Source organism: Colletotrichum siamense (genome assembly GCF_013390195.1).
Source record: "Colletotrichum siamense strain Cg363 chromosome Unknown KSG_Cg363_contig09, whole genome shotgun sequence".
Lineage (NCBI taxonomy): Eukaryota > Fungi > Ascomycota > Sordariomycetes > Glomerellales > Glomerellaceae > Colletotrichum > Colletotrichum siamense.
The window spans coordinates 2,297,063-2,314,415 of NW_023501022.1; the positions used below are offsets into that span (position 1 = coordinate 2,297,063).

The following is a 17,353-nucleotide window of genomic DNA, read 5'->3' on the forward strand; positions in this document are numbered from 1 at the left end:
CTGAACCTCCTGCAGAACGAACCAGCCGTCATACGCAAACCTTCACAGCGACCACCAGGAACTCTGAATCTGAACCCCGTAGTTCGGTCAACGCTATGCTTTCCTTGATCGCTATGCTCGCGCCGTGTTGCGTCTTGCCGAGACTCTGCTGCTGTCGTTGGATGCGTCCGAGGGCACTGTAGGAACCCTCCTGTTTCAGTCACCACCAGTCCCGTCTCTTTCTCTTTCAGAGAAACTGCTGCGTCGCGTCGGGCTCGGTGGCTCGATGGCGGGACGATGACGGCAGTGCCGGGCAGTGGCCAGCGCTGCGCTGCGAATGCGGATGCTGCACACGCCGTCTCGTCTTTTGCGACAAGATGGGACGACTGCGACGGTAACCTTCTCTCGTGCTGCTGTGGCGAGGGTATGAGAACCGGCTTCTGGGAAACGGTGAAAAGAGGCAACAGGACTCGTCTTCCATGTACGTGAACCAGAGGGCAGACCACCAAGGTTTATACACGGCTTTGATACTCCGTCCTTCAAAGTCGAATCAAATCGCGTCTACAATAACAACAAAACACGTAAACCACAATCACTGCCATCAGCGAATAGGATCTTGATGCAGTTTTGGGGTCTTGCTGAAACACCCTCGTCGCTGTCGATAGTCTGTCAGGCATAGCCCTTGGGATGCCATGTTCCTGGGCTTGCTCGCCTCGCTCTCGTCCGTCCCTAATCCCTATGCCCATCTGCTATCTGGTGTGTCCTTCCCTAGGGAAAGCCTCAGGAATACCCGGCCGCGCTCCCTTGGACGTAGGGAACCGTTGTACCTCGCAGTAGAGAGCTGCTAACATCTACCACGACGTCTTAGCAAGCACATGCAATGGTAGGGGTCCTCCGCAACCCGCACCCCTATTTCCTCCATGCTGAGGAACCGGAATGCGGAGCCCGTCCATGTTAGTGGGCTCGGCCCGTCTTCTGTACCCAGGTACCCCATCGAGTCATTGGACGACAATTTGCACGAGACCGGCCAGAACTCACCGCAGTGGGAACTGTGAAATTATCCTCATGTTGCCATTAATGCACACTGCCAGAGCGAAGGCGGCCTTCCTGTATCAGAGAAAGCCATCTTGACATCCATACTAATTTGCTGTCCTCCTGACCAGCGGCTGACAGCTGCCGAGACGGTGACAACCATCAACCCAGCCCGGTTCCGCAGACGAACAGGTTTGACGGGACGGGAAGCATCTCATTGTTTGGCTCGGTCAGGGTCATGGCTCTGTTCCATCATTGAAGTCTAAGCCGCGGGCACCACCAGCTTGGTTGCTTGGGAGGGTCGACTTCCGTTGGTGCAAGCCACAGACCCAACCCAAGGGAACCGCCACGATGGATGACTGCATATATGCATAGTTAGTAGGCACGGGGGTGTGGCTTGGTAACACTGTCAAGGAGGGACATTGAGCACTGATGAACCTCGCTGAATGGCTGGGTAACAGGCGAGTCTTTTTGATTCAAAGGTGGCCTATCTGGTCTGTCATGAAGTCGTTCTTTTTTTGCGACCTTTCCGAGGTATCATAGCGGCATATCCCAAGCCGCACATCCCAAACTGCGAAATGCATTTTTTACTTTGACCATTTTCCCTAACGCCGTTCCCAGCCAGCCCAATTTTGGTTCAACCTCTTAAGCGACCTGGTCGCTGAGGATGTCGGAGTCACCGGCGTCGATGATGGCCATGGTGCCGCAACGGAAGAGCTTACCGCAGGCGGTACCGAGCTCAATCTGTGGGTATAGCAGGTAAGCCTTTGTTCACCCTCCAAAGTCTGATTATAGACTTCTTCGCTGGGTTGGCCAAGGGACGTTGTCTCCAAGACCGATAGCAAGAGAAGAAAGGGCGCCAAGCACTTGCTTGATGCTTACAGAGCAACATTGGTAATCAACTTACGTTGGTGCCGGAGAAGTGGTGGACGGGGGCCTTGGAAAGCATGGCGTAGTACTCAAGCTCGGACTTGCGGAGAGGGGGAGTGTTGCCAGCAATGAGGATGAGCCTGGTGGCGATGTTAGAAAGTGCTCGAAGACTGCGGTTTCCGAAGTGGTGAAAAACGTACTTGGCCTTGCCGGAGCGGAGAGACTTGAGGGTCGACTTGTAGCCCAGGACGACCTTACCAGACTTCATCACAAGCGCAAGCTTGCTGTTGATGGAGTTCTGGTCCTTCTTGTTCTTCTTGATGGGAGCCATTGCGACTGATTTTTGGGCGAAGTTGGCCGGTTAGTTGGGTGCGGGCGTTGGGCGGGAAGTTGTCGTCGATGTCGTCGCAAGAAGGAAAATGGCAAGTGTTTTTTTTTGGTTTTGACTTGCTCTGGAAGGGGCGGGGGATTCTGGGAAGTGCGACCAATCAAATCGCTCCTGCCTCCCTGAGCCCTAAAGAGTAGGCAGGTCCGTGTCCTGGCTCCTACCTTTAGCGAGCGTAGGTGGGGCCGTTGCCACAAAGATTTCTCAGCAAAAGGCCGGTACGATGACAAACCCATCGACGCTCCTCACTTCACAAATAAGCCGGTAGGTCCAGGTTTTGTCCCCCTCGCCAACCCCAACTAACCCAACACCACAGAACAGTTCGACGGATCCCGTGAGATCAACACCGACAAAATGGCCCGCCGTCCCGCCCGTTGCTACCGCTACTGCAAGAACAAGGTGAGCATTATCGAATCCTTGTCTTCTGCGACGACGCCCAAAATCCCAAGTCAAGTCTTGCGCACCGGAGGAGGAGAGAGGCGAGGAAACTCTGCGTCAAGAGGACTACGATGTTCCTCGCATTGGAAATAGCCTGTGTACGATGGACATGCGGCACTTTTCGATGGAACGGGATGCGGGCGTCGCGGGCGATGATGTGACTTTTTTTTTCCTTGTTTCGCTGACAAACTCGATTTTTCCAGCCGTACCCCAAGTCTCGGTTCAACCGTGGTGTCCCCGACCCCAAGATCCGCATCTTCGATCTCGGTCGCAAGAAGGCCAACGTCGACGACTTCCCTCTCTGCATCCACCTCGTCTCCAACGAGTATGAGCAGCTGAGTTCCGAGGCCCTCGAGGCCGCTCGTATCTGCGCCAACAAGTACCTCGTCAAGGTTGCCGGCAAGGAAGGTTTCCACCTCCGTGTCCGCGCTCACCCCTACCACGTCGTCCGTATCAACAAGATGTTGTCTTGCGCCGGTGCCGATAGACTTCAGACTGGTATGCGTGGTGCCTGGGGTAAGCCCAACGGCACTGTTGCCCGTGTCAACATTGGCCAGATCATCATGAGCGTCCGCACTCGTGACTCCAGTACGTCATATCCGAGGAAGGGAATCACCTTTCAAACACTAACAACTTGAACAGACAAGGCCACCGCCCTCGAGGCTCTCCGCCGCTCCCAGTACAAGTTCCCCGGTCGCCAGAAGATCATTATCTCCAAGAACTGGGGCTTCACTCCTCTCCGCCGCGACGAGTACCTCGACAAGAAGGCTGCTGGCCGCGTCAAGGTCGACGGTGCCTACGTCCAGTTCCTCAGCAACCACGGTTCGCTCAAGGAGAACATGAAGCGCTTCCCCGACGCTTTCGCCTCTGAGGCTTAAGAAGGGAAAAGATTCGTGTTTCTTATGGGATTTGGGTTTCTACAGGCTGGCGTCTAAAGTGAATTGCATGTCATCATCAAGAGAGTCATGCCGAGGCAGGCTCTAGATAGGAATTCAATCATTGGCATTCCATACGTCACACATGAGCACCATGCGATTACTGACTGACGAACTGCTTGATGAACGGGCATCTGGATCTGGGGAAAGGGTGGAACAAAAGCAACGGAATTTGTTAGTAGGGTCGTAAGCAGGCTTGGTATGAAGCTTAATGTACGGCCTACTAGGCAAACTGATACCCTTACTTTTCTCCGAGACATGCATTCAACCCACAGGAAGTGCTGAGGCTCAAGCTAAGATGATGTCAACGTGTGAATCGGGTGTCGCTAGTAACGCATCGTGGTCGACGGTCTGGCCCGTGGATCATCCGTAGCATTAAATGGCACCGCATGGGTGAGCCCGTACACAACGTGGTCACGCGGACGCCCCCATCTGCCAGACTGCGCCCAGCTTGTCTCGAGGAAGTCCCTGGAAGGTGGCCCATCTGATTACCAGAAATGAGGTGCGCTGGACGCTGAATGAGATGGGGCTGCTTGAGGCAAACCGTACGTAATGACCGCAAATATTTTTTCTCCCATCCTACGTTATGATTCAGGCCTCCGTCTCGCGGGCTTTATCCGGATGGCCGGGAAGTGAGGTAGCCTTGATGTCGTAAGCACAACGCAGAGGCTGAAGGAAGTAGCCGAAGCTGAGAGATACGTGGTTTGAATAAGATATCTAGAGTTACATGGGCTTATGTTCAGCTACTTGCCTGAAAGTCACATAAGAATAGCCATCTGACAATAGCATCTTACTACGCATGTATCTTGGAGGCCCAGTGCAGGAACAACCGGACCAGCCGCACGCCTCACCCTTCCCAGGACGACTTGTCAGAGATGCAGGCGCAAGCGCAGACGGGCAGACACGACGGGAGCAGATGGTGCGCGCCAGTAGGAAGGCCGCAGCGAGATCTAGGGTTGCTGGTTGGTGGGATGAAATGGGGGGAGATACATTCACCAGAGGGGAGCGACGCGGACTGAGAAGCGACGTTCGGAGGGCAAGCCAGCAGCCTCTCAGCGAAGAGGGTGGGCGGCGATCAGGTCCCACCAAGATCCCAGGTGACCCAAATGACGTTATCGGGATTTCGGATGGTGTTCGGTGTGAGACCGTTGGGTGGGAGTTGGAGTTGGAACGTCTTTTGGGCGTTGGCTTTGGGGTACAGTTCAAAGGCTTGGTCTTGGTACCTCGACACGACTCGTGAGAGGTTCGAGAAGACGCCTCAGTTGCTCCGAAATTCGGGATGGGGGAGAGAATGGCCCGAAAAGGAGCGCGAAAAGAGTCATTAGAGTGGGATGGGAGATTTTTTTTCATACACTACTTCTCTCTCTAGGAGGGGCCGAAGACTCGGAATGCTGCATTGATCTCGGTGATAAGCTGATGGGGGTGAGATGGAATGGGAGTCCTGGGCTGCAGATGCCGCCAGCCTGCGAATGGGAGGTCGATATGCATCACCACAAGCATGGGCTGGCCTGTTGCAATATTTGGCTATTGGAAAAACAGATAGCCACGGCGGTCGCTGCCAGCCCCCTGAAGTCTATGTACGAGACAGATGATCATGTCGAAGGTTGAAAGGAGAACTGGCCCATCTTTTGTTGTTCCAGCCTCTCAAAGTGAAGGGCGGGTATCCCTTTCAGTGTACTTTTGGCATGTCACTTGACATTGCAAGTGGACTCGATATCGTCACCGATGAACCGGGCCAATCTGCACCGCAACTGCTCTGGCTGTCGCCTGCCAAACGGCGGCAACGGGTGACTGAGACGACGCAGCCGTTGCCCGCCCGCAAGGTGGTTCGTAGAAAAGCAAAAAATGACACGAGTGTTATGTTCTGGATTTCCCGTATCCGTACCCAAGTAGGTACACTATGTACAGCAAGCTCACCTGCTGGAGCGCGTCCGTAGACGTAGTGGGAAACAAGCAAAGCAACAAACAGAGTTCATAGCTTCTCCCCTCCATTCTAGAGAGAGTCTTACCGCCATGTCTCAGTCTCATCATGTCCCCTCCGCTCAGGGCGCATCTGAACCATTGCAGCAGGTCCCAAGGGGGAAAATGGTGTGGCAGCCTCCGCGCAGCCAGTGACCAGCCAGCCTCTAGGAGGGGCCTAACGCCATCCGCACCTCATCAGTCAAACCAGTCACCCCAGCACCAGGCCAGTTCATGGATGAGTGGGTTGTCAGGACTCAGGCTCATGGACGTCTCCAACAAGTCGGTGGTCGACGGGTTGACAGACAGTGGGTGGTGGTGACTGGCACTCGCAACCGCCGCCGTAGGGCCCCCGAGCCAAACCAAAGGCAAAAATGGCCATGGATGAGTGTCCCAAAGATTTCCCTTTGGTTGTTGTCTTGATCGTGGATCCCTTGCCCGCCGCACGCGAGCACATCATCCCTCCCCAAGTGTTCCTCACCACGAGCAGTGTGTACCACCATTCAAAGCACCAAGCCGTGTGTGCCACCCCCATTCCCATTTCCCGGTCTCACTTTGGCGCATTCATCCGCCCCCCTTCTCCCCCTTCTATTCGCTGTTTCTCTCGTCTCCTGTGCCCCCTTCCTGTTGATTGCTTGTCTGCTGGGCTCTGGCTCTGTTGTCTGAGGATACCGCGCCTGGCCCGCTATCCCGCCGAGTTCGCCCACTCGCCCACTTCTCTTCTCATCGCCCCTCCTCGGTGTTATTCGTAACGGCGCGCGGTGTTCGCATGTAATGATACTTACGCGGTTCACCCACTCACCCAAGCTCAAGGAGAGTATCCTTTTTCGCTGAGCGCAGGTTCCGGTACCTATCCGAAGTAGTAGGGCAGGTGGTCCTTCCAGCTCCGGCAACTGGAACTGCAACTGCCAGGGTCAAGTGTTGAGGTACTTCCCACAAGGTACTTGCCTTAGTCGGTGACGCCTTAATCATTGACAGCCCCAGTCCGTCATCCTCTCTCTTAGCCTTAGCCCCCAAGCACCCACCCCTCCCACCCCTTATCCTGCTCTTATCATCCATCCCGCATTCTTCCTTGCCCATCGCTGTTGGTCCCAGTAGGTCGCTGCCACATATATCTGGTGTGTGTGGCCTGAGTCTTCACCTCTTCTTGACCTCCTTCTGTCACGAATACCTGATTTCACCCCGAACCGTTCCAAGGATTCGATCTCGAACCGTTGTCGAACCACAAACGATACACGTCTATAACTACCAGGGTGCCGCTATCGAAGCGCCACTGCGATATCGCGACTAGGGGAGCCTTATCGTGATACTCGCTCCTCTCTTATCGGACGAACACGACTCTTCTCTGGTTGTTTCTTCCCCTTCAACCGACCCGACGACTCGAATAGAGGCCCATCATGGCCTTCCAACAACCTACCCGCCGGCTGTCTCAGCAGCGCGCCGTCCGCCCGGTGCAAGAGGACGAGCGGGACGCTCCCCAGGTCCACCAAGACGCTGCCGCGACCGATGCCTCCCACTCCTGGGTGCTCTTCGAGCCCACCGATGACACAACGACAGCTTCTTACCTCAGTGAAGAGGAGGAGGAATCATTACCTACTCCCGGAAGATCGAGGCTTAGTGACATAGGTAGCCTAAACACGTTTTTACACTCTGCTCGGGACACCGACTCGCGACAGTCGGGCGTTCTGTCCAGCGCCGTCGACGAGGAGTCTGTCGAGGACGACCCCGAGCTCGACAGCCTCGACAGCCACCTACCTGAATTTCGGACAGTACCCAGTCTATACACTCAGTCTGCCGGTGCCGCAGTGGGCCAGAATGTCCCTGTACTACCCGCCCACGATGGCCTGGGCTCTTTCCGGCTTGACAGTCCTGAGGTCCAGGAGCAGCTCTATGCCTTTGAGAGGTTCAATCCTAACCACCTGCGGAGGCGGCGTGAGAGTCTCGAGCTGGCCCAGCTCGAGATGGAGGTCGAGCAGGAGCAAGAGACCCACAAGATGCAGAGAATCGAAGCTTGGCGTCTAGAACAAAGTCGCATCCTCTTGCAAGAGATCAGCAAGGAAACCAGACGCCGCCGCCAGTCTATGGTGTCTGCAAAGCCGACAATGACAACAGAAGAGAAGCAGGCGGAGGACGTAGCAACATTAAGTGTGATTGGAAATGAAGACGATGCTGACAGCATGGACTGGCACTATGAATCGACTGACACCAAGGAAGACGACGGCGGTGTCCTCGCCAAGATTGCCCGCAAGGTTCTCCACGAGTTGGGCATTGACGAAAGAATGCTTTCCATTCTTCTGGGAGAGGAGCTCCCCACTGATGAGGACCTTTCAACAACGCCCAAGACAAGCGCAGATCTTTCTGCCACACCTACACCGAACTCTGACTCATCGTGGCAGTTCCGAGCTCTCGAGCGCGTGTCCAAAGAGCTTGGTCTACTGGTGAATCAGGTGTCACCTCATCCGGGGGCCTTCTCAACCTACACTCGCATGCAGCAGATGCCGATCCCCTACGCCGGACTACCAGTCATCCCAGAGTCGGCTGCTGATACGCCAATTGCTCCCGTACGGGATGCGTCGACAGCAATGCCTGAATTCCGACCAACAATGGTTCAGCATGCGCGCCCTATCGACATCCCCGCTGTGCGGCCCCAGTCGGATGCTCCCGTGCCTGTGACTCGAGATGAGTCAACTCCTCTGCCCACATCTTTCACCCAAGAGGAGTGGGAGCAAGACTTGGACGTCAACCTCGTCTTCAGATATCTGCGGTCTCGTTTTAGCTCACGGTCTACACCGTCGTCGGCTTTCACAACTGGTACTTCCCACCTTGCCACCTCAAGCACCCCAGACACAGCAGCTAAGGCCGCGCGGGTGCGTCAGCATCACCCGCTCGTATCCCGAGCACGACCGGCAGAGCGGAGGACATTCAAGGCGACGACGCCGTCGAGTCCAGCCGCCATGCGGCACGCGTCTAGCTGTGCCAGCCAGAGCACGAGACGCTCGGCGAGACGCAGCAGCGTTTCATCGCGTCACTACTGGGACATTGGAGGGTCCATTGGGACAGGTTCGGCCATCGTCTCGGCAGGTCCCATGGGAAGCTGGGGCGAGGTTTAGTGCAGCCATCATCAACAGCAGAGCAGAGTCATAACGCCAATGGCCTGCAGTCACCGGCTCGGCACGGCGTTTGTTCACACTAGATGTACATTATTTGGGTCAGCGGGAGTTGACGAGTTGTTTCACACGATTTACGGGGAACTCGGGAGCATTTGCATCATATCACCATCATAACAAGTCTACTTAGAAGTATTGATATCTACATACTACAATTCACACAATCATGTCGAGCCGTTACAACTTAGGAAACACATCCTTTGCCCGTCGAGCTATCTGGTCTACGTTGCAATGAAAAACGTGATATGGCTAAGGATAATGAATGATGCGTTGATGGGGAAAAGATAAGACTTTCCGTGATAGGCAGGCAGAGCTGCCGGGAAGGGAATGGTCCACTGCTCCGGATGAGTGGCCGGATGGACCGGCTGGGCGGCGGCAGATTGTGGAGCTTAGGCCCCGAAGGCGGGACGGGAAGGGTGACACAAGGCAACTTGGCAGGTCGAGTTGGTGTGGCAGCTACTTTTTAACCTCAGGCAGTCCGAGTATCGGTGAGCGAGTCGGACGATTGGGGGAAATGCTGCGAAACGGGCTCAACAGACGAGGGTGTTTCGAAGCTTGATCGACGGTCGTTTATCCCTCAGAGCTCGTCATCCCCAGGGTGCCTGCGTTGCTTGTCTTCCTGGTCCCATGGCGCACACCGGACCCGGACACGCAGGTTAACCATACGTTGCCATCATTCACGCCGCACTATCAACGCTCACCTCACCTTGAGTTGACGTCTTGAGCCAACCGTGGAACTGCGAGGCTATTTGAAACCTGCACAAGATTAGGATTCCTGTGGAGACTTGCCTGTTGACAAGGGCGCTATCCAGACAATCCTGACAGTTGTCTCTCGCTTGGAGGCCAGTCATGTTGGGCGCCTCGCGCTCAGCGGATCGTCGGGGCGGACGCCTCACGCTTGCGAATGGACAGCATCATCATACTTGTAAGCCTGCGGAACCCCGTTTAGATTGTCGCCGCTGTAGTTCGCCTTGATCACCGTGAAAAAAAAGACGCAATCAAGGCATGCATACCGGCGCTCACCAATTTTTCAATCACAACCTGGGTGCGATGGCTAGAAGTGCATCACATCCGTCCGCTCATCTCTGGTCCGAAATGGATAGCCAGCCCAGCCCAGCTTAGCACTAACAGCGGCGGTTGTCGTTGCTTTTTACAACTATTTGCCCCTCCTCCCTACCACTAACACTAATACTACCACCAATGAACGACACACAGTGTGAGGTGCCCTGTTTGTTTGTCCTACGGGCTACCGCTTTAAAGTGGAACGCATTGTTTGGGGCTAAGCAAGACATGGGGAGGTTGAGGTTGGCGAAGTAGCTGCAGGAGAGACGACTCGCAGTTCACGGCATCATTCTGGAGGGGCGTTTGGAGTTTGTGCTCTGCGAGATACAAGTTGCGCAGGTGGAGAAGGGCGGGCGAGGGATGGAGTGGAGGGGTCCGAGTCGCTCAACCAGCGCTTTCGAAGCGCGTCGAGCCAATGGGATGCTTCCGCTGCGGACCAGGAACATGGAGCTTGCAGGGATTGCCGCGAACCACCTGGACACTTTACGCGTCGAGGTTGCGGTCTCTCCCATCTTTTTTTTTTTTTCTGCTGTTTCTCTCCCCTCCTCTGCGAGTGCTTCCAAGGGTTGCTTGCTGGGTTTGGAGGTCGCGCGCCGGAAGCGCCAGCTGCTGCGGCCTGCCACCTGCAGCAGGGAGAGCAGCTGAAGTGGAAGCAGACAGTTCGCTATTCATCCCCCCCAAACAGCCGACTTTGCTGCTCTGAAGCCGTCCACACAGGGCCGATTGCCGTGCCATGGATGCATGGCATGGCTGGTGGGTGATGTGGATGGGTGAGGAGGCGACCACCGACCTCGCGTACAGATAGCGCGCATCCTGCATAGTGCATGCGCCTATTCTGTACGTACAGCTAGCTAGCAGCAACCAGGCACACCACCACCTCCTCCTCCAACGAGTTCATGTTGCGATATCACAGCTCTTGTTAGCTGCCTGTCCACTTCAACTACCACCAGCGCTAACATCATGACCTTATTTTGACCCGACACCGACAGAGGCCTCAGGACAAGGTGCGGGATATCAGAAACCCCTGCATCCTTTTTCGAGTCATTCCTAAACACCTGCATCTCTTGAGCCATTCTGTTCCGACAACACCTCGACGAGACGCATCAACTGACTGACGACGGATACCGACAACTGGAGAAACTCGGCCACATTGATTCTGGATGCTACCCAACACTCTATTCTGACTGTTTCCCTCTCTCTTCTGCTCCACAATTATCTCTCATCCCCATGCCATCTGTGCTACTGGGGTTGTGACTTGGTTCCTCCCTCGTTCCTGCTCTCTCTCCGTGGTACCCCCCGCCATCCTCCATCGGCCAACGGTCCCAGTCGTCGTTCAATCTGTCGTGCTCGTCCCGCCGTCGCCCAATCCCGTCGCCGCCTCACTTTCATCAACAACACCCCGTTCCCCTCCAGTCAATTACTCGCCTTGACGGTTCGCCTGCCATTCTTCGAGTCGCGCACATCAGCTACGCAAAAGCGCACGCGTTTATAAAAAGAGCACCCTATCGCCAATTCATCGCCGTGCTGCTCACATAACTTCTTCCGTGTTTGGGTGGGTGCATTTGCTTTCCAGGTTGTTGCGTCGGCCCTGAGGATTCCCCCGGTGGGCTTGCGAATGCCGACTTCCAGCCTGGACATACCGCATCCCGCATGCCGTATACCTTGCCTTGCCGGTCCGGACAGCACAGGATAGGACAGAGCTAACATTCGCACCAGCTGCCATGTTCTAGGTCTCTCGGATTGCGACCCAGCTGGGCCCTGGTTTGGGCCGCCTAGCGATTTCTCTCTCTCTCACTTCTCGTTTCACCAACTTCCTCTCTTCAACATCCCGAGTCAACATCGTCGCGCGACCGATATACCATCTTCATCCCAACATTCCACCTTTCGCCTACTTACCAGCGCCATCCCCGTCGCCGCCGCCGCACCGATCACCCAACCTCTCCGATGAATATCACTGCCGCCAATGGCAGCAACACCGTTCGATGCTCCTCTCCCGGGCTCATCCTTCTTCGACATTTACACTGATGGCGCTCCCCAGCGCTCCCCAGTCTCCCTTCCCGGAGGAGGCTGCAACTACGTGGACTTGACGCCCGGCGCCAATGGAGCCAAGTGTGGATGCCGTCGTTTTTGGAGTCGCTTTGCCGCAGGGAGAGCATACGCAGATACCCTGGGCGCTGACAACTCCGTCTGGTGCATGTGCTCCCATCATGCTTGCTATCACGACGATGGCGGTCGCGCTGGGAGCGAAGCGCCGGCGCCTGCGCAGACTCCCACCGCCGCCAATGCGCCCGCGCTCTTCGCCGCGCCCGTTGCCCACATCACCGGACAGGAGAACGAGAAGCCGAGGATGTCCAGGGAACCTCTCAGTCCGGTCCAGATGCCCGAGATGTCTTTCCGCATGCCCGCTGGATTTACCCCGACCATGGAGTTTATGAACCTGGATGCCGCCATGGCGATGCCCCCTAACAAGCCCGAGGAACCACCCAGGCCTCGGCCTCTGGACCAACCCAGCCAGCGCCCGGAGTCTTCTTTACAGGATACGTTACCCTGGGGCGATTTCATACAGTCCCAGCCTGGAACTAATACCACGTTGCCGCCAATACCAGCTCAATGTCTAATGCCATCTCAGGCGAGCTCCACCACCTCCTCCAGCCAGGCCCGCTACCTTCGTCCCTTTGCCGGAAGGGGTCTTCAGACACTAAGTGGTGTTACTTCTAATCCCAGGACACCGCGAAAGGACAGACTCCAGGATGCCGGATTTACGTTTGCTCAGCCGGATTGCCAGTCTACCAAAGATGATGGCGCAACTATTCCTCACAGTGACAGCGGCGCAGAGACACCTAGAGCGCAGTCCCCAAGACCCATGGAAAAGGTAGACGCCTTGTTTGCAGGACCATCCCGCGAAACATTCCGCCATTTATCAGATACCGTTCAGGGACATGAGAGCCGCCTGGAAAAGCTGGAAAACGTTTCCTTCTCTGCAGCTGGACATGATGAATGCCATGACAAGCATGATGCTGTCGACCTTCGCGTCACCGATCTCGAGGTGCGCATGGAGGAGGTTGAGAAGGTCATGAACGATACCAGCAGTCTTGTCGGCCGTCGCGACCGGCAGAATGTCGATGAGTCGACCAACAGTGTCGTCTCCGTCGCGACAAGCACAACATCCCGCGCCGCCCACTCACATGAGATGCTCAGTCAAATCCAAACCTTACGATCACAGCTCTTCCAGCTTCAGTCGCAAATACCGTCACCAGCCCGGCCATGGGAGGTTGAAGTTGTCTTCATGCCATTTCCTCTCAAGCGCATCTGGCAAGAGCTTCAAGATTTCAAGGCTGACGTTCACTCTAGCTTGGATGAGTGGACACAGCTACCCAACACTAACAGCGGTTTGACAATGAGGGCCCAGTCTCCCTTCTGCGCGGAATGGGCCGCTCCGGGCCATGACCACGAATGGCTCATGGCCAAGGCGTGCGGCCCAACGAGCGTCATCGACAGACGACTAAGGAGTCGCGGCCTCATACGGACCATATCCATCAAAGGCACCGACGCCAGGAGCGTTCAGGCAGCCATGCATGCTGCCTTCTCAAACACATTTACCGACTTTTCGGTCGCTACACCATCACCCTCTCGCCGGCGGAGCTTTGATGGAAAGGCTGATCGCTTCTTGGGCCTGCAGCAATCATGGGTGCCTCTCCGCAAGGTCCACAAAGATTCTCGCCTCCGTTTCTTGACGCCAGCAGAGATGATCACTCCCGCTATATGGGACGTGTCGTTCCTCCACTCTGTCGTCATGCGCTCCTCTGAGCCTCGTCTGTTTATCACTCAGCCTGAAGCTTACCTGCAGGACTTGCAGGCGTTTGAGTCCGGCTGGACTTGGCAACGTCTTCGGGAAACAAGCCGCTTTTATCCCGATTCTCAATCGACGCAGGAGGTTCCTGAAGCGGATGCCCGCGAAGACTACTGGGCATGGAATGATCATTTGGACGAGGTCCCCAGTTCTCAGTCGTCGTTGAGTATCCGACAAGCAAGGCAGAGGGTGTCAGCCTCCCCTTCGCTTCACCACATCACGATGCAATCGTCTATGCGATCATCTAGTCCGATGATGACTCGTGGCCAGACTCCTTTGAGAGAGACTATGATGAGGGAGCGGAAGGGTTCAAAGCCGCCCTATATCCGCACCACCTCAATGCCGCCATCAGTCCCTGCGAACTACTCACCAGCCTTCACTAAGCGGCGCGTGTCGTCATTTGGGCAACGACAGCTGGCCGCTCAGATCCGGACCAGTCCTCCGAACATGGCGGCAGCGACAGCATCAGCAATGTCAAATGCTTACAAACGTCGGCGGACTCGTTCGCCTAGTCGCCCTCGTAACACACCTCGCTGGACCATCTCGCCCAGCCCTGCGCCCGGCTTCATCCCCGCCGACGAGCGCCATCAAACCGGTCGTGGAATTACGCCGATGTACTACGCTACCCCGTACAGCAACGCGCCGCTCACGGAGTCACGCCCACGTGTTTCCGGCGGTGTAGTGGAAGATTCCAATACGGAAGACGACGTGCAGGATGACGAAAACCTAGACCCGGATTACGGGAGCACCAACCCTTATGATGAGGACGGCAGCGACTACAGTGTCGAGGTGACTCACATGGTTACAGTGCGTGACGGTGACTCATCGCACCCGCGGCAGCCTGAGGATGAGCCTTGGCCTGGTATCGAGGACCAAGATCACATGTCGGATGGGGAGAACATCGATCCACTCTTCTCCCCTGCAGTGGGTGCTAACGACGACGCTCAATCCGATGTGAGCAGCCAGCCGTCTGAGTACCCCAGCACTCAGCGTGGCTGGCAGGTCCCCGGTGCCGAGGACGGGATCGGTTTCCGTATCCACGAGGATAACGACCGCATACATGGTGGTTGGCACTAAGTTGCAACATTTCATTTACGTTTCATCTTATTTCCCATTTATCTTGATGAGATGACGCAGCGTGTTTGGGAGTTCAGGTTGTACATCGATCATATGCGTTGGCATATGTCATGGGGGTTTCCGGAGTCTTGTTATCTATGGCATGGCGTTCAGATGACGCATCTTTCCATTATTTTTCTTTCTCGGATCTTGTCCGGGGGGTGGCCGGAGCGTTGCTCATAGAGTGGTCATGATGAAGGCGACGTTATCGGGCTGGGAGAATGGAGCGTATGGTTTGATGGCGGTTGAGTGACTGGATAGATCCGTCGGGGAAAAGTTATGGTGCCATCTCGTACAAGAGCGTCGCTATGCCGAGCGAACTTGGATAATTTGCGCTCTCGGCTTTGAAGTTTGATGTATAGCTAGATAGCGACAACTCCAATATATATATACTTGTCAATCACTTACTGGGTCCACATCTTGTCACTCTCGCTTCTGTCCGCTGTTCACCGCTGCATCTTCTCATGGGTATTTTTCATAGTGGTACACGCCTACATCCATCAACTTCCCCCATAAACTAGTTGCTGCATCTCAGATTCCAGGGGTTTCAGAACCTGGTCCTCTATCGCCTGTGTGAACTCGGCGTTTTCGAATGATGCATCGGGATCAACGTAGCATTGCAGACAGAACTTGATGGCGCTCTTGAATCCATGAGACAGCTGGCCCTTGCGAGATTTGCTGTTAAACCATCTCTGGGCCGTCAGCAGATCCGTAAAGGCGTTCGGCTGCCCATCCGCCCCCATGTCCGAGGCTTGCCTCAGATTCTCAATCGGCACTCCGAAGTTGAGTTCCAGTAGCATAATGGCGAGTGCAAGCATGTTCTGCTGGTTTCGTGTTGTGTCATCTTCCTCACTGCTCAACTTAGCAGCATCTGTAACTAGGTTAGAATATCAAGGCTAGACTATTGGCGGCCCGATTTCTCACCTGCATTATACCAGTGTGTTAAATAAGGATGTTTGATGTCTACCGCTGAGTGAACACCCCGTTCCGATCGCAGAAAGATGATGCTTCGCCGGTTCCAAGGCATGTTCAGCCACGGGGTTTCTCCAAGTTGTAATACAGAGGAGACTAGGGTGACGACGAGGCAGTAAAAGTCCGGCATCGAGTGCTCCCTCTGCTGAATCACTGACAGGAACTTATCCATCGTAACGTAGTTATTGACGAGGGAGTGAGGCTGGGTTTCTATCTCATAAAGTCCACGAAGTTTGCCGGAGCCGTCTAATCTGAACCCAACTTGGGGGTGGGCGGCCCCGTGTATGACTTTGCAGATGTCGTGGATTTCTAGTCCAGTATTGTAACCTGGTAGGTCTGGTTTCTCGGTGCCTTCCAGTGTTGAAACTGAGAATGATACCTTTGGCCCATTTGGCCTTCTAGACATCTGTCAGCATCTTCCCGCAATGACTAAAAAGAAAACCATAATAGTCCTACCCATAATTATCATCGTCATCTATGTTAATCTCTGTGTCGAGCCAGGCTGTCCCAGGGCATCTATACACAGAGACGCAGAAGCGTCCCAATTTTCCTACATCCTTTGGCATAGCCTGCCTCAATGTTCTTTTCCGCCTTTTCAAGCGTTGCTCTAACAAAAGCCCTGCTTGATGGCACTCGTGATCCATACAGAATTTCGCGTCCAGGCCGCGATGAACGAGGCAGGCATTCGATCGTATGCCTTTCAACGATCCTACAAAGCGTATACGAGCCCTTGAAGACGCCCCTACGTCGTCTTGTATGGAAGTGATCTTATCCGCCACCTCCAGGAGCATACGCAGCTTTTCGTTGTCTTCTTCGATGGTCTTTAGGCTTCTAATCACATCCCGGCGCTTCATGGTGAAGTCGACACGTTTTCGAAAATGGAACCGGGAGCCACCGTCAGTGGTGTTCAACTCCGGCGGGTTGGCGGAGACTACGGCTTGAAGGCCCTCCTTTCGTATCTTTCCGGTACAAGTCAGCCGAGCTCTCCACAAACTTGATATGGTCATATGTCAAACCCTGTCTGAACCCTCGATATTGAGATTCGCGGCTATTGTCTCGAGCGTTCCTGCGATATTCTTTACCAGACCCATGCATGGATCGTATGCACGGCCAAGTTCGATCTTCATGTCTTCGGCGAATCCTTCGGACCTCCAGATCTGGCTTTGTGGATCTGTGACCATCTGCTCTAGGTCATCACTGCCGACGGCTCTGAGCAGCATTATCCGCAGGTTCTGGTCATATGAGGCGCGCTCGGTCACCAGGCGTAATATAACGGTTCCGAGTTCACCTCTCCAGTTTTTGAACCTGACTACCGGGCCTATGATATCCTGATAGTGCTCCAGAGCGGATATAAGTAGAGGCACGGCTCCGAGCACGATACCCGCGACTTCGGCCATTTTGTCGTGTGAGAAGATTGAAAAACCCGATCTTCGAAAGTAATCGGGACAATCTCTAGGATGATTTTACGTTTGTTAAGAATGCTAATACCCAGATGATTCTGAGTTGAAGCGAGCGCAATCCCCGCAAACGTGGGCACCCTATCAGAAGTGCTGTTGGTACAGCCTTGCAGCACAATTCAAGTAATTGG

The 17,353-nt window shown here is 55.0% G+C and overlaps 5 protein-coding genes across 5 annotated transcripts; 3 read left to right on the forward strand and 2 right to left on the reverse strand.

Moving 5' to 3' along the window:
• Positions 1-1,656: 1,656 nt before the first annotated feature.
• CGCS363_v013315 (60S ribosomal protein L30) lies at positions 1,657-2,212 on the reverse strand (the record flags this gene model as incomplete). Its single annotated transcript, XM_036645164.1, has 3 exons — positions 1,657-1,755; positions 1,919-2,021; positions 2,082-2,212. The coding sequence occupies 3 exons, from the start codon at positions 2,210-2,212 to the stop codon at positions 1,657-1,659; spliced, it is 333 nt and encodes a 110-aa protein (XP_036489439.1).
• Positions 2,213-2,620: 408 nt separating this feature from the next.
• CGCS363_v013316 (60S ribosomal protein L10-A) lies at positions 2,621-3,582 on the forward strand (the record flags this gene model as incomplete). The annotated part of the gene is made up of 3 exons (XM_036645165.1): positions 2,621-2,665; positions 2,908-3,292; positions 3,347-3,582. 3 exons carry the CDS (start codon positions 2,621-2,623, stop codon positions 3,580-3,582), a joined length of 666 nt encoding a protein of 221 aa, XP_036489814.1.
• Positions 3,583-6,995: 3,413 nt separating this feature from the next.
• Positions 6,996-8,708, forward strand: CGCS363_v013317 (uncharacterized protein; the record flags this gene model as incomplete). The annotated part of the gene is made up of 1 exon (XM_036645166.1): positions 6,996-8,708. One exon carries the CDS (start codon positions 6,996-6,998, stop codon positions 8,706-8,708), a length of 1,713 nt encoding a protein of 570 aa, XP_036489815.1.
• A 3,082-nt stretch (positions 8,709-11,790) lies between these two features.
• On the forward strand, positions 11,791-14,754 carry CGCS363_v013318 (uncharacterized protein; the record flags this gene model as incomplete). Its single annotated transcript, XM_036645167.1, has 1 exon — positions 11,791-14,754. The coding sequence occupies one exon, from the start codon at positions 11,791-11,793 to the stop codon at positions 14,752-14,754; it is 2,964 nt and encodes a 987-aa protein (XP_036489238.1).
• A 539-nt stretch (positions 14,755-15,293) lies between these two features.
• CGCS363_v013319 (uncharacterized protein) lies at positions 15,294-17,162 on the reverse strand (the record flags this gene model as incomplete). The annotated part of the gene is made up of 4 exons (XM_036645168.1): positions 15,294-15,664; positions 15,718-16,163; positions 16,222-16,724; positions 16,782-17,162. The coding sequence occupies 4 exons, from the start codon at positions 17,160-17,162 to the stop codon at positions 15,294-15,296; spliced, it is 1,701 nt and encodes a 566-aa protein (XP_036489335.1).
• Between the last annotated feature and the right edge of the window lie 191 nt (positions 17,163-17,353).